The 16,115-nt window shown below is 43.2% G+C and overlaps 2 protein-coding genes across 2 annotated transcripts; one reads left to right on the top strand and one right to left on the bottom strand.

Moving 5' to 3' along the window:
* Positions 1-155: 155 nt before the first annotated feature.
* Positions 156-2,930, top strand: ccdc110 (coiled-coil domain containing 110). The gene is made up of 3 exons (XM_090187374.1): positions 156-311; positions 604-2,521; positions 2,635-2,930. Exons 2-3 carry the CDS (start codon positions 991-993, stop codon positions 2,715-2,717), a joined length of 1,614 nt encoding a protein of 537 aa, XP_090043500.1. The 5' UTR covers positions 156-311; positions 604-990; the 3' UTR covers positions 2,718-2,930.
* A 3,197-nt stretch (positions 2,931-6,127) lies between these two features.
* On the bottom strand, positions 6,128-15,266 carry LOC110534416 (neuropeptide Y receptor type 2-like). Its single transcript, XM_021619275.3, has 2 exons — positions 14,901-15,266; positions 6,128-7,681 (listed from the first exon to the last, which is right to left on the bottom strand). Exon 2 carries the CDS (start codon positions 7,648-7,650, stop codon positions 6,550-6,552), a length of 1,101 nt encoding a protein of 366 aa, XP_021474950.2. The 5' UTR covers positions 7,651-7,681; positions 14,901-15,266; the 3' UTR covers positions 6,128-6,549.
* Between the last annotated feature and the right edge of the window lie 849 nt (positions 15,267-16,115).

A 16,115-nucleotide genomic window follows, 5' to 3' on the forward strand; every position in this document is an offset into this window, starting at 1 on the left:
TAAGTCTCAAAAGGCTCACAAACCCCCCAAAAATTGAGGGGTGTAAATATGGTGTGTGAAATAACTGTTGATGCGAAACTTCGTGCTCCCTAGTAAATCATTGCGTAATGTTACCATGTTAATCGGAATTCTGATTTCCCTCAAATTCTATCCGCACTCTGATTGGAACCAGAACGCCGGTCACCATGGTAACATTTCGCTATGATTTATTGGGGAGCACGAAGTTTAGCAAGTCTTGAAACTAATGAGCTACGATTATTAATTAGCAGTTTGAACGTGTCATGTTCAAGGAAACAGAGTTTCTGCAGAGGGTAAGTTATTATTTGTTTACTTTTTGACGACGTTTTACTATAACGTTCGCTAATTACCTAGCAAACAACGCCTGGCTTTGACTAGCTACAGTAGCTAGCTAAGTTAGTTATTTAGTTAGAGTCACCTTGTAGCTGGCTTTTTAACCCAGTAATGTTGATAGCCTTGAGTCTTAACATGAGAGGTCTAGCTGGAACATTAGCTAAACTATCCTAAACTAAATGGCATTTAATCCCTGCTCATTAATGTTTTAGGTTACTGTCAATGACTAATATTAGCCCCATTCCTGTTCAGGGACCAAACGTGTTGTCATCTAGCCATCACCCCAGAGAGCATCAGCAGCTTGAGAAGGCTCCTGCACACCTGAGGCCCCTCTGTCTCCAAGAGAAGCCAACAAAGTTGAATGTTAATAATGAAGACATACCATGTCCTGCATTTAAGTTAGGCATTTTTATGTTATGACGTTGTTTGATGATAGTTACAAAGAATATAGCCTAGGCTTTCATTACGAAATACGTCAAGTGTTCCATATGCTAAGTCTACTTGTTGGAGAGTAGGCTAATTGGCTGCTGAATATCTATGTACAAATCTGCGTTAAACCCATGATAAAATTGTATTATTGACCTCACTCATTCCTTGCACTCATTTCAGGTTGAGTGGAGCACACTGGTTTCACAGCACATGGAGATAACACGGCCTCTTCATAATTGTAACAGCAAATCAGGGATATCTTCAGAAAAGTTGAACAATGTTTCATTGATGAAAGAAACAAATGAATCAGAGACGCGTAGAGCATCCTACAGGCATTCACCGACGGCGTTCGACTCTGCCTGCTCCCCAAGACGCAGTGGCTCAGGAGACCGGGCTCTCGTGACAAACTATAAATCTGAGATGATAGTCGATTTGGAGAATACGGTGGACAGACTGAAAAACGCTCTGGTGTCACTGGAGGAGGACAACCTGAGCCTCAACAAGAAGATAAGAGAAAACAAGGCGGAAGACCGCCCATCTTTGGCCAATCACAATGTCTTAAGCTCAACAAGTGGCAACAATTCACAGGAACGCCCATCTTTGATCAATCACAATGTCTTAGGCTCAACAAGTGGCAACAATTCACAGGAAATGGCTGGTGATCACAGTCCCACCTCCAAACTCAATACCCACACTGTCACTTTCAACATTGCCAAAACATACCCAGAAAGTCAGAGGCAAGATACACCATCCAAGATAGAGGAGACTATGATGAGAGAGATGCTCAAAATGGAGAGCCTATCCTTGGAGGACAGGTGTGTTTACTTGGAGAAGGAGAAACAGGACTTGCGGAGGAAGCTGCGGAAGACGGAGGACTACTGCAAGGAGTGCGTCCGCGAGCTCAAGAGGATCCTTCCAAAGTACGAGGACCTCAAAGCCTTGAATAAAACCCTGGATAAGTGCAACAAGCAGCAGGCCGCAGAGAACCGCAGACTTGTCAACGCTCTTGAGGCCGAGAGCCAGGCAAGAGAGAGATCCAGGGATCCCAGCCTGGCTCGGGAGCCCAAAGAAGTGGATGGTGACAACCGGGTGTGGGTTCAACTGGAGAGGGCCAACGATCGCTGCACCCAGCTCACCCAGGAGAAGGGGCAGCTGGAAGACCGAATGGCCTCGCTGGCAAGGGAGGTCAGCCGGCTCACGAACGAGCTGGATATGAGCTGGGCTGAACTCCATCGGCTAGGGGCCAGGTGTAGAAGCTCCCTTGAGGGGAGCACGACTAGGGACGGCAGCCCTCTGGCCTCGTCGGGCAACAAACACCTGGCCGAACGCATCCTAGACAGCGTGGGGAAAGAGCGCAAGGCCCTGTCGGGCTCTGTGGCCCATCTCAAAGAGGAGAACAAGACACTACGAGAGAACCTCAAGCAGAGCGTCAAGAGGGGTGAGGAGGCAGAGGGCGGAGCCAAGCAGCTGAGGGAATTGCAGGCCATATTAGAAAGCTGCCTGCTCACGGTGCAGAAGGAGAAAGACCTGCTTCAGCTGGAGGTGCGGCAGCTCCACCAGGAGTACATTGATCTCAGCAGTAGCATCTCGCTGCAGCTGAGAGAGAGGAGCCCCGTCACCACTGCCAGGATATTAGCAGGGTCACATGAGGTGATTGATGATGGAGCCAGGCAGCAAGAGAGTCCAAGGCAGCCTCTGAACAGCAGCCCTGTTACCAGAGAAATGCTGGATTGGCCTGTAGGTAAGGTTAAAAGCTAACAGAAGATGAACATTTTAAAAGTAGAGACATCACCACTAGTCGTCCTGGAGCTCATCATTTGAATGACTTTCTTTCTTTTTCTTTGGACTGTGTAGGCGGAGAGGCAATTGACCATATAAGGAAGCGTTTCGAGGAGGAGGAGCAGAGGTACAAAAACATCATCAATCAGAATAAATGAGGCTGTAGCTGGATCAGTCGGCCAGGCAGACTGGGTGTTGACCTCTACCTCCCGTACCACGACCTGTGTGACAGAGGAGTCCGGAGGAGTCAAACATACTGTAGCTTATCGTAAGAGCTCTCTGCACCACTTTACCAACAATGTGCCCGTCACAGTCATGTACCATATGCACTGTATAGATTTGAATTCCCTGATTATATTATGCTTTTCAAATGATTTTGTCAGTGTTATCATTTCTGATGTTATTTACTTGAGAATTCGAGCTACTGTAGATAACTGGCATATCAAGGCTTGGGACGATGCCAGTATTACCATACTGGTTAGTAATGTTGCAAGGAAACAAAACATGAAGTGGATTTCACTTCTTTAGGAAAACCGCTTTGATGTTGGAAACAAACATTATATTGTCATCCAGAGTCCACATGTATTTATTTTCCAAGCTATAGCACATAAAATGTTATATATAAAAGGTTTTTAAAGGACCAAAGGGTTTGGTCTGCTTCTTGTTTTAATTTCTGTCATGGGGAAAAAATATTGTGATTGCGATCAAAGGCACTGCATCTCGGTGCACGAGGTGTCACTACAGTCCCTGGTTCAAATCCAGGCCGAATCACATCCGGCCGTGATCGGGAGTCCCGTAAGGCGGTGCACAATTGGCCCAGCGTTGTCTGGGTTTGACCGGGGTAGGCAGTCATTGTAAATAAGAATTTGTTCTTAACTGACTTGACGAGTTGAATAAAAAAAATCATCCAGGCCCTATTTGTTGCTGTTGCCCCATGTAGTTTCATTTGGAGAAGGTCTGGATATTTTTGGACAGTAGGGGGAGCTGTTGTATCATTCATGAGACACCTCTCTATTAGGATCTATTAGACCTCAACAGCCAAAAGGTTTAACCAAAAGGGGTCATCACAGTTTATGTTGGTAGTATGTAGTCTGCTGTATGCATCATTCATTCTAACATGTCTAATCAACATCCACTGGGCATTACAATCCAGTTGGTGAGGTTTTATATTTGATTCCCTTGTTTATAGGCAGGCCTAGTATTATAGTGTTTGCTATTTTGCACCCAAAGACCCAATAAGTCAGATGGAAACCCACCATTTTGAGTTAACACTTTATTTGGATAATCCATCTGTAGATGCTCTACAGACTATCTACTAACCCTAACCCTAACCCTAACCGTAACAACCCTTACCGTGGCAAGCAGTTGCTTATCAACAGATAGTCCATCTGTAGAATCTCTGCAGATCGTTATACTATCTGCATTATCCTAATAAGGTGTGACCCCTTTTGACTCCTTATGATTACACAGATGGCAGATGAGCACATTAGGATTCTGTATACCCCGCTAGCCATGCCATGCTAATCATTGGATGGCTTTTGTGGGACTATATGACTCACATCTCAGCGTGTCTTGAGGCTTTCATTCTTGTCCGTTATCCATCTGTCTGGCAGTAAGAGTTGTTGTGTTGCATTGTTGTCATCAGGCCACTTATGCTTAGCTACTCCTGCCAACTTTAGTCTATTTAGTCATTTCAGGAAGAAAGAACCCCATTCTTTGACAGAATCAATACATATTTCTTTGTCTCCCCCCGAAAACATGTTTTACTTGTCCGATACCCATTTGTCTGGCAGAAAGAAAGATGCATTGCATTGTCATCAGGCCACTTATCCTGAGCAACTTTAGTCTATTGAGTAATTTCACAAAGTAAAAACTCCATCGTTTGACAGAATCAATACTTTTTTGTTATGTGTCCCGGGAAACATATTTTTGACCTCATGACATTCATTCTCTCACTGATACCTCACTGATGTAACTGCTGCGGTCATTTCATGCTACAGTCAGCATGTGAGTCATTAAATAATTATTTAATGTCTATCTGTCGTAAGAAAATATTATATGGGCATTTGATATTGATTCTGTTTCGCAAATACTTATACTAGCCTATAACTCCCATCCTGTCAATGGATTCATAGACTTTGACTTCAAAATGCTAGATGGATGGAAAGCCAAGCGGTAAGTCATCAACTTCACTGCTTGCATCCTAATGTGATTCCGTAGTGAACACAGACAGTATCAAAGGGAAAATGACATGCGTTTTAAACCACATTGCTCATGTCCTTCAGACTTGATTTAGACCGGGGGCAGCCCCCCCCCCCCCCACCCCCACGGGCTCCGCTCTCTGTAAGCCGCAGGTCAATAACTTTCGACAGCCTGATAAACCATTATTGGCTTACGTGCTGAATGGTCCATGAATGAGTTACTAAAAACAGAGGCATTGAACCAATCCCCGCCACACAACCGCAGTGATGGGCTAAGAAACAGGAAGAAAGGACAGCCTCTTAAATTATCCAGAAATATAGTGAGGACATACTCTAGCGGTAATGAGACTGTTTGCTGCAACCAAAGGCGAGGGAGGGGTTCCGGATCTGTCGTGGACAGTCTAATAATATAGCGTACATATAATTGTGCCAGAGTTGCAATATACACTGAGTGTACAAAACATTAGGAACATCCTAATATTACGTTGCACCCCCTTTTGCCCTTAGAACAGTCTCAATTTGTCGGGGCATGGACCCTACAGGGTGTCGAAAGCATTCCACAGGGATGCTGGCCCATGTTGACTCCAATTCATCCTCTGAATGGCACACATACACAATCCATGTCTCAATTGTCTCAAGGCTTAAAAATCCTTCTTTAACCTGTCTCTTCCCCTTCATCCACACTGATTTGAAGTGGATTTAACAAGTGACATCAATGAGGGATCATACTGTAGCTTTCACCTGGATTCACCTGGTCAGTCTGTCATGGAAAGAGCAGGTGTTCCTAAAGTTTTGTACACTAAGTGTACATAACATGCTCTACAGTAGCCATAGCTCTAGTTAGGTCCATCTATCCAAAAATCCACCATGCATGGAAAATTGTCAAAGACTCTAGCCACCCTAGTCATAGGCTGTTCTCTCTGATACCGCGCGGTAAGCGGTACCGGAGCGCAGAGTCTGAGTCCAAAAGGCTCTTTAACAGCTTCTACCCCCAAGCAATAAGACTGCTGAACAATTAATCAAATGGCCACCGGAGTATTTACTTTGACACCCCCCCCCCTTGTTTTTACACTGCTATTGTTATGTAATATTATTTTTAATTTTTTTACTTTTAGTTTATTTAGTGAATATTTTCTAACTCTATTTCTAGAACTGCATTGTTGGTTAAGGGCTTGTAAAGTAAGCATTTCACAGTAAGGTGAAACCTGTTGTATTCGGCACATGTGACAAATACAATGTGATTTGATTTGAATTTGGAAATGTCAGCACTGACACGCAGCTTGATTAAATGGATGAGTCAGTTTCTATCATTACATGCTGAATTTGCAGCTATTAGGTGTCAATAAATTACAACCTGCGTTCTGAACTAATGTGTTTTCCACCTCAGCTTTTAATTAAAGCACATCTATCAAAACAAGGCCTCGGAATCCATTTCTAAAGAAAAAAGTATGATCCACATGGTTTACTATGGTAGCATTCACCAAGGCAAATGTCAACATTTTTTTGTCCCACGATCAACATTTAAACATCAACATTTGCATGTGGCCTAAGTAGCCAGATGGAAGAAGCAGCAAGTTTTAAACAGCAGTTTCATAAGCTCTTGATTATCAATGGCACAATTCAGCAATGCATTTGGCACTTGCATGAAATCATTTACACATTTTGAACACACTTGGTTCTTCACTGAACCTTTCGACAATAATTTAAAAGCAGAATGTTTTACCCATAATTCACCCTTACAGTAGGTTGCACAGAACAGCAATTTCACATTTCAGTTGATATTATGAATTCAGACTTTAGTCGCTTGGAAATCTGTATCGCTCATGTCCTTTTCCCTCAGTGTCTTTCTGCTCATGATGCTCCTCGACCCAGAATTGACAGGTTGGCTGCACTTACACACGGACAGAAACGCAGTCCGGTAGTTGTTGTTCATCCACCCATAGAGGATGGGGTTGACAAAGGTCGAGCACATGGCCACGATGTGGAACATGGTGAAAAGCAGCTTGAAGTCTTTCATGTCCAAGACACTGTTGTCAATGTCAATGGCCAGCTGGAAGGCGTGGAGAGGCAGCCAGCTCACTGCAAACACCACCACCACGATCACCAGCATCTTAGTGGTCTTCCTCTTGCGCTGGTGGCGGTTGTTCCTCCCTGTCGGACTCACGTGGTTCTTCAGCTTACTCCAGATTCGGATGTAGGCGAAGGAGTTGATGGCCAGCGGCAGGCAGTACTGGAGCAGGAGCATGGAGATACTATAGATGGTCCCGTCCATGCCGCTCCCTGGCCACTTTTCCGTGCAAACCTGAATGGACTGCTCGGGCGAAAGGTCAAACGTCCCGTACTCCCGGAAGACGGCGAGCGGGCTGGCCAGGACCGCGCTTATGGCCCACGTCATGACGATGACGGCGGCACACATTTCCTTGGACATCTTGGTCTCCAGGTGGTAGACAATGCTCCGGTGGCGGTCCAGGGCGATGATGTTGAGCGTGATGGTGGAAACGTGCACGGACATGCCTTGGGAGAAGGGCAGCATGAAGCACAACACCTGGCCAAACCTCCACTCTCCATGGAGAGTGTTGATCAAAGTAAATGGCAGACATAGAGTATTCACCAGCAGATCGGCCACAGCCAGGTTCACGATGAAAAAATTGGTGACGGTGTGCAGAGTTTTGAACTTGTACACCACGTATATCACCAGGGAGTTTCCGATGACTCCGAACAGTATGATGGTGCTGTAAGCCAGGATGAGGATCACTTGCACTCCCACCAGCTTGGTGCTGTCCTCCAGGTCTGGAAAGGTGTTGTAGCAGTTTGAGAATTCACCAGCAAGTCTAGAAGAATTTGCACAGTCCTCCATTGGAGTTATGTATACTTGACTTGCATTATCCATTGGTATCGTTCCCCTCCGGGCCTCACAAATTCTGCAATAAGAGGAGGGAGATCATTTTGACAGAGGACATAAACTTGTTTACATCTATGAACATAGTCTTGGGTTACAAAACATTTTAAAAGCTCCTTGCCTGCTCATATTTTAGACTGCAGAGAATAATGTAATTGTTGGGAGGCTTAAAGACCATTGTATAAGCCGCTAGCATCAAGTGTGAGTCATAGTCTTGGGTGTGACATATACACTACCGTTCAAAGGTTTGGGGTCACTTAGAAGTTTCCTTGTTTTTGAAAGAAAGGCACATTTTTTTGTCCACTAAATGGCCTCTGTACGCCTACGTAGATATTCCATAAGAAATCTGCCGTTTCCAGCTACAATAGTCATTTACAACATGAACAATGTCTACACTGTATTTCTGATCAATTTGATGATGTTATTTTAATGGACAAAAAAAATGCTTTTCTTTCAAAAAACAAGGACATTTCTAAGTGACCTCAAACTTTTGAACGGGGGTGTGCATACAAGATCTCCTGCAACATCGAGGGCAGGGCAAAAACATGAGATCGCCCTATCACAGTGACTCATTGAACTCCGGAGACTAGTTGAATTTTGCAGCATATAAATAAATATCATGCCAACAACCTTTTTCTAGTTTTCCTCTCACCCCCAAGCCACTGAATAAAATATGACTTGTGTTCTCTTTCAGTTGTTTCACATCACATTGTATTAAGGATCACCTGACACAACCTGTTAGTCTCAGTACTGTATTTATTTATAGATTTTATATTTGACCAGGTAAGATTAAATATCTACTCGACTAGAGACAGTTGGATGAAATAGCATGACAAAATGTCAGATACATTTACAACAAAACACAAAGGACTACATTTTTTTTAAAAATTAAGTTACACATTGAGCATGCAAGATGCTTTGGGGAGGTGTGGTGCATTTAGGGGTGAAAACATTGATAGCCCCCCAACATCACTGTCCACCATAGTTTTTACCTTAGCTTTAAACTCATTCAAAGAGTTTATCCTGCAAAGATCCGGCAATTTCACATCCTTTTTATAGCTTGTTCCAAGTGGAAGGGGCATGAGAACTGAAACACTTAAAAAAAATAATGTTTTTTTACCTAGCTTTGTACAGGCCTTAACTGTCAACAAAACACAGTCATGTGAGTGTAGGCGATATAGCTATAAATCAGCTATGCGATTACCTACATTGCTGCAGGGGATTTCTCATCGTGTATCATACTGTTGCCCATTGATGATCAAATAACCAAGGGTCATCTTACTTACCACTATAGGTTTAAATACACTATATATATATATATATATATATATATATATATATATATATATACAGTGCCTTGCGAAAGTATTCGGCCCCCTTGAACTTTGCGACCTTTTGCCACATTTCAGGCTTCAAACATAAAGATATAAAACTGTATTTTTTTGTGAAGAATCAACAACAAGTGGGACACAATCATGAAGTAGAACGACATTTATTGGATATTTCAAACTTTTTTAACAAATCAAAAACTGAAAAATTGGGCGTGTTTGCCAATCTTGGTGTTCTCTGGCAAATGCCAAACGTCCTGCACGGTGTTGGGCTGTAAGCACAACCCCCACCTGTGGACGTCGGGCCCTCATACCACCCTCATGGTGTCTGTTTCTGACCATTTTAGCAGACACATGCACATTTGTGGCCTGCTGGAGGTCATTTGCAGGGCTCTGGCAGTGCTCCTCCTGCTCCTCCTTGCACAAAGGCGGAGGTAGCGGTCCTGGTGCTGGGTTGTTGCCCTCCTACGGCCTCCTCCACATCTCCTGATGTACTGTACTGGCCTGTCTCCTGGTAGCGCCTCCATGCTCTGGACACTACGCTGACAGACACAGCAAACCTTCTTGCCACAGCTCGCATTGATGTTCCATCCTGGATGAGCTGCACTACCTGAGCCACTTGTGTGGGTTGTAGACTTTGTTTCATGCTACCACTAGAGTGAAAGCACCGCCAGCATTCAAAAGTGACCAAAACATCAGCCAGGAAGCATAGGAACTGAGAAGTGGTCTGTGGTTACCACCTGCAGAACCACTCCTTTATTGGGGGTGTCTTGCTAATTGCCTATAACCACCTGTTGTCTATTCCATTTGCACAACAGCATGTGAAATTTATTGTCAATCAGTGTTGCTTCCTAAGTGGACAGTTTGATTTCACAGAAGTGTGATTGACTTGGAGTTACATTGTGTTGTTTAAGTGTTCACTTTATTTTTTGGAGCAGTGTGTATGTATGTATGTATGTATGTATGTGTATATATATATATATATATATATATATATATATATATATATATATATATATATATATATATATATATATATATATATATATATATATATATATATATATATTACACACACACAAAAATATGTGGACACCCCTTCCAATTATGAGATTCGGCTATTTCAGCCACACCCATTGCTGACGTGTATAAAATCAAGCAAACTGCTTTGCAATCTCCATAGACAAACATTGGCAGTAGAATGGCCTTACTGAAGAGCTCAGTGACTTTCAACGGGCACTGTCATAGGATGCCAGCTTTCAGTTTGCAACAATATCTGCCCTGCTAGACCTACCCCGATCAACTGTAAGTGCTGTTATTGTGAGGTGGAAACGTCTAGGACCAGCAACGGCTCAGCCGCGAAGTGGTTGGCGACGACACAAGCTCACAGAATGGGACCGCCGAATGCTGAAGCGTGTAAAAATCGTCAGTCCACGGTTACAACACTCACTATCGAGTTCCAAACTGCCTCTGGAAGCAACGCTAGCACAATAATTGTTCATCGGGAGCAGCGGCACACAAGCCTAAGATCACCATTCGCAATGCCAATAGTCGGCTGGAGTGGTATAAAGCTCGCCGCCATTGGACTTTGTAGCAGTGGAAACGTGTTCTCTGGAGTGATGAATCACGCGTCACCATCAGGCAGTCTGACGGACTAATCTGGTTTTGGCGGATGCCAGGAGAACACTACCTGCCCCAATGCATAGTGCCAACTGTAATGTTTGGTGGAGCAGGAATAATTGTCTGTGGCTGTTTTTCATGCTTCGTGCTAGGCCCCTTAGTTCCAGTGAAGGGAAATCTTAACACTACAGCATACAATGACATTCTAGACGATTCTGTGCTTCCAACTTTGTGGCAACAGTTTGGGGAAGGCCCTTTCCTGTTTCAGCCTTGACTATTTTATTTTATTTTTATTTCCCCTTTATTTAACCAAGTAGGCAAGTTCTCATTTACAATTGCGACCTGGCCAAGATAAAGCAAAGCAGTTCGACACATACAACAACACAGAGTTACACATGGAGTAAAGCAAACATACAGTCAATAATACAGTAGAAAAATAAGTCTATATACGATGTGAGCAAATGAAGTGAGATAAGGGAGGTAAAGGCAAAAAAAAGGCCATGGTAGCGAAGTAAATACAATATAGCAAGTAAAACACTAGAATGGTTAATTTGCAGTGGAAGAATGTGCAAACTAGAGAAAGAAATAATGGGGTGCAAAGGAGCAAAATAAATAAATAAAGTAGGGGAATAGGTAGTTGTTTGGGCTAAATTATAGATGGGCTATATACAGGTGCAGTAATCTGTGAGCTGCTCTGACAGCTGGTGCTTAAAGCTAGTGAGGGAGATAAGTGTTTCCAGTTTCAGAGATTTTTGTAGTTCGTTCCAGTCATTGGCAGCAGAGAACTGGAAGGAGAGGCGGCCAAAGGAAGAATTGGTTTTGGGGGTGACCAGAGAGATATACCTGCTGGAGCGTGTGCTACAGGTGGGTGCTGCTATGGTGACCAGCAAGCTGAGATAAGGGGGGACTTCACCTAGCAGGGTCTTGTAGATGACCTGGAGCCAGTGGCGATGAGTATGAAGCGAGGGCCAGCCAACGAGAGCGTTCAGTTGCAGTGGTGGGTAGTATATGGGGCTTTGGTGACAAAACGGATGGCACTGTGATAGACTGCATCCAATTTATTGAGTATGGTATTGGAGGATATTTTGTAAATGACATCGTCGAGGATCGGTAGGATGGTCAGTTTTACGAGGGTATGTTGGGCAGCATGAGTGAAGGATGCTTTGTTGCGAAATAGGAAGCCAATTCTAGATTTAACTTTGGATTGGAGATGTTTGATGTGAGTCTGGAAGGAGAGTTTACAATCTAACCAGACACCTAGGAATTTGTAGTTGTCCATATATTCTAAGTCAGAACCGTCCAGAGTAGTGATGCTGGACGGGCGGGCAGGTGCAGGCAGCGATCCGTTGAAGAGCATGCATTTAGTTTTACTTGTATTTAAGAGCAGTTGGAGGCCACGGAAGGAGAGTTGTATGGCATTGAAGCTCGTCTGGAGGGTTGCTAACACCGTGTCCAAAGAAGGGCCAGAAGTATACAGAATGGTGTCGTCTGCGTAGAGGTGGATCAGAGACTCACCAGCAGCAAGAGCGACATCATTGATGTATACAGAGAAGAGAGTCGGCCCAAGAATTGAACCCTGTGGCACCCCTATAGAGACTGCCAGAGGCCCATACAACAGGCCATCCGATTTGACACACTGAACTCTATCAGGAAAGTAGTTGGTGAACCAGGCGAGGCAATCATTTGAGAAACCAAGGCTATCGAGTCTGCCGATGAGGATGTGGTGATTGACAGAGTCGAAAGCCTTGGCCAGATCAATGAATACGGCTGCACAGTATTGTTTCTTATCGATGGCGGTTAAGATATCATTTAGGACCTTGAGCGTGGCTGAGGTGCACTCATGACCAGCTCTGAAAACAGATTGCATAGCGGAGAAGGTGCGGTGGGATTCGAAATGGTCGGTAATCTGTTTGTTAACTTGGCTTTTGAAGACCAAGGCAGGGTAGGATAGATATAGGTCTGTAGCAGTTTGGATCTAGAGTGCCCCCCCCCCCTTTGAAGAGGGGGATTCCAATATTTGGGAATCTCAGATGACACGAACGAGAGGTTGAACAGGCTAGTAATAGGGGTTGCAACAATTTCAGCAGATCATTTTAAAAAGAAAGGGTCCAGATTTTGCAGCTCTTTCCGAACATCAGCTGACTGGATTTGGGAGAAGGAGAAATGAGGAAGGCTTGGGCGAGTTGCTGTGGGGGGGTACAGTGCAGTTGACCGGGGTAGGAGTAGCCAGGTGGAAAGCATGGCCAGCCGTAGAACTTATTGAAATGTTCAATTATAGTGGATTTATCGGTGGTGACAGTTTCCTATCCTCAGTGCAGTGGGCAGCTGGGAGGAGGTGTTCTTATTCTCCAAGGTCTTTACAGTGTCCCAGAACTTTTTGGAGTTTGTGTTGCAGGAAACAATTTTCTACTTGAAAAAGCTAGCCTTGGCTTTGCAATGCCCATGTGCACAAAGCGAGGTCCATACAGAAATGGTTTGTTGAGATCGGTGTGGAAGAAGTTGACTGGCCTGCATAGAGCCCTGATCTCAACCACATCATACACCTTTGGGATAAATTGGAACGCAGACTGCGAGCCAGGCCTAATCGCCCAACATCAGTGCCCGACTTCACGAATACTCTTGTAGCTGAATGGAAACAAGTCTCCGCAGCAATGTTTCAGCATCTAGTGGAAAGCCTTCCCAGAAGAATGGAGGCTGTTATAGCAGCAAAGGGTGGAAGATTCCCCGTCCCTGGGCTACTTTTGCACATTTGTTATCGTCTGAGTGAGGGAAATGCTGTTAATTGAGAGTAGTCGATGTGTTCTGAAAGATGAGACTTTAAGGATCATAATAAATTCCCATGATGTCACACAAGCAAACCACACCCATGAGTCCATTTGTGCAGTTCACATTTCCATATTTGAAAACTCATGTCATTTACAGTAGCAACGATTTCTGATAGCTATGTTCGATCCACAGTTACAAGGATGAAATGCATAATACCCGGGGGTTGTCCTGAAGAGAAAGAGCCTGTGTTTGTCGAATTGTGAAGGACAAGCTTTCAAATGATGCCACACCTGATGGTGGGGACACGGGTCTGTGTTCCAAACCAAAAACTACTGGTGTGCTTGCTTCAGTTCCTCAATGGCAAAGCTAGGAGTACTCAAAAAACGAAGTACTGTGCACAGTTTGGAGTGGTGTGTGTCCACTTGGAGACACCAGTTCTCACTCTAACCCTTGTAATAGTTTTTTCTTATCTTGCGCTCCAAAAAATGCACTGAATGTTCTTATTATGTTACTGAATGTATCCAGAGTACTTTCAGATTTTGCTATTGACAAATGCTGTGAAAAGTGCAGTAAATGTTAAATGCACATAAAATCAAAAGTGTAATGTTTGGATTCAGTCTTGTGTCAGGTGAGCTGTTGTGACCTCACCTTTTGGTCTGATAACACCTTGGGAGATTATGGCGAAGTTATCTTTCAATTGCTACCGTGGTCATGTATATGCTTGTTATAGTTATTTTGTTAGAAACATTTAAATGTTGTCCCTATAGGCCAATTTCCAGAGTGTAAGGGGTATTAATGAGCAGCATGTCCTAGTGTCTGTAAATAAGAATGTGTTCTTATGACCTATTCTTAGGATCTCCTGACCTGCCTGTTTAAATTAAAATCAGTCAATTTCATTTTGCTCTCAAACTGTATATGTCTAGCTGCTTTTCTAAATGCAGTATTTTTAGGAGTGAACTTGGGATTTCAAACAGTCCTGCATTAATACTTCTTGGCTGACAAACTTTGGCAATTCATGATAACATGACTTGGAACTCATACCAACAATTCCTATTGCTTCCTGTGGCAACTGAATCATAATGAAGAGCATGATAAGAGTTGATTAACTGGCATCCTGTGTGATACACTAAGAAATATTCTGTCTACTTTGGAAATCATTCACAATATCTTAGTGCATTCTATACGATGTTTCTTCAAATGATTATCAGAAATGTATTTCTCACGTCATAGACATTTTTGGCGTTCCTAAATGAATTGCATTTGTCTACAACCTATAGAAGGTTAGAAAATATGACATAAGAAATCTTTCATGATACTGATTTCTAGAAGAAGAAAAAATTGATTTCAGAAATGTTAGTTTGTGTATCTTGGATTACATTTTGGGGATGCTGATATCAAGATTACAGTTGTAGCCTACAAAAAAACATATAGGATTAAATAGGCTATACATTCGATAAATTCTTAACTAAACAAATGATCAGCATATTTTCCCATTGGCAAGTAAGTGCTATAGAATAACCGACTCACCTTGATCTGTAACAGACGCATTCGTTATACTTCCCGATGATAACCCTTTTTGTCAAGGTTCTCAGCAGCGCATTAGCATTTTCAAGTTAACATTAAATAATACCCTATATTCAAGTTGCAGCATTTTTTTTTGATCACCACATGTCCTAGGTATCAAGCCATTTTATTGTATCGCACATCAAGTAGTAGACATATCTAGGAATCTAGACAACAAGCAACTGACTAACTGAACGGTGATATATATTGGCAAAACTCCACGGCTTTTTTCCTACGAGGTATGTGCTCAACAAGACAAGCGCACTGCGCACGCTGTGGACTCCTGTCTTGAAAGGAGCGCATATTATGTGTGGCCAGCTTCGAGAGTGTGCGCCAGGGGGAGGGGGAGATGATGAAGCGCACTAAATGACGAGGGGGCGTTTTACCCTCACAGAAATAAACACTGCCTCAAGGGAGAAAGTCTACGCCTTATAAATTATTTCGGATCCATTTCTAGTTCAAACAAACAAGACCAACAGATATGCCTGGGGTTAACTGCCTGGGTCATTCCACGAAATCAGTCCATTTTACGTCCCTTTGATATTTTAAGTAGAAATTGTGTTCTAATATTGAATTTATATTATTCTATTAAAATTAAGTACCGTTTAATATAGACCACATGGGAATTTGGTTGTACTTGCAATAATACCATGTAAAGTTATTTTGATAGGTTCTGAGCAATTTATCAGTCTTTTAACATTAATTGAACATGACATAATTCCCTTTTTCAAGTTGCAGCATTTTTTAAATCACCCCATGTCTGTGATTTAAAATACATTTTTATTGTATTGTACATAGACATATTTAGGAAACTACACAACAAGCCGCTAACTAACTGACTTGAGATATATTTTGGTAAAATTGCATGGCTTTTTTTCTACAGAGGTATGCGCGCAACAAGACGAGCGCACTGCGCACACGGTGGACTCCTTTGAAGGCGCGCATATTCTGTAGCCAGTTTCAAGAGGGAGACAGAGAAGGAGGAGATTATATGAAGCGCATTAATGACAGGGAGGCATGTGTAAACCCTGACAGATATAAACATGGGGGGGGGGGTCCATTAATCTCGCCTGTGCCCCATGTAGGTGTGAAAATTGATTGCATTCTGGGTATGAGCCAGGAGCCCAGCTCTGTCTGATGCAGGGTTCTTACATCATGAAAATCCTGGAAAAGTCATGG

Source organism: Oncorhynchus mykiss, chromosome 10 (genome assembly GCF_057628025.1).
Source record: "Oncorhynchus mykiss isolate SJ-2025 chromosome 10, ASM5762802v1, whole genome shotgun sequence".
Taxonomy (NCBI): domain Eukaryota; kingdom Metazoa; phylum Chordata; class Actinopteri; order Salmoniformes; family Salmonidae; genus Oncorhynchus; species Oncorhynchus mykiss.

Coding starts and splice junctions, on each gene's coding strand:
- LOC110534416 (XM_021619275.3), bottom strand. CDS start 7,650: ATGGATAATGCAAGTCAAGTATACATAACTCCAATGGAGGACTGTGCA.
- ccdc110 (XM_090187374.1), top strand. CDS start 991: ATGGAGATAACACGGCCTCTTCATAATTGTAACAGCAAATCAGGGATA. Junction 2,522..2,634: donor AATGCTGGATTGGCCTGTAG/GTAAGGTTAAAA, acceptor TGGACTGTGTAG/GCGGAGAGGCAATTGACCAT.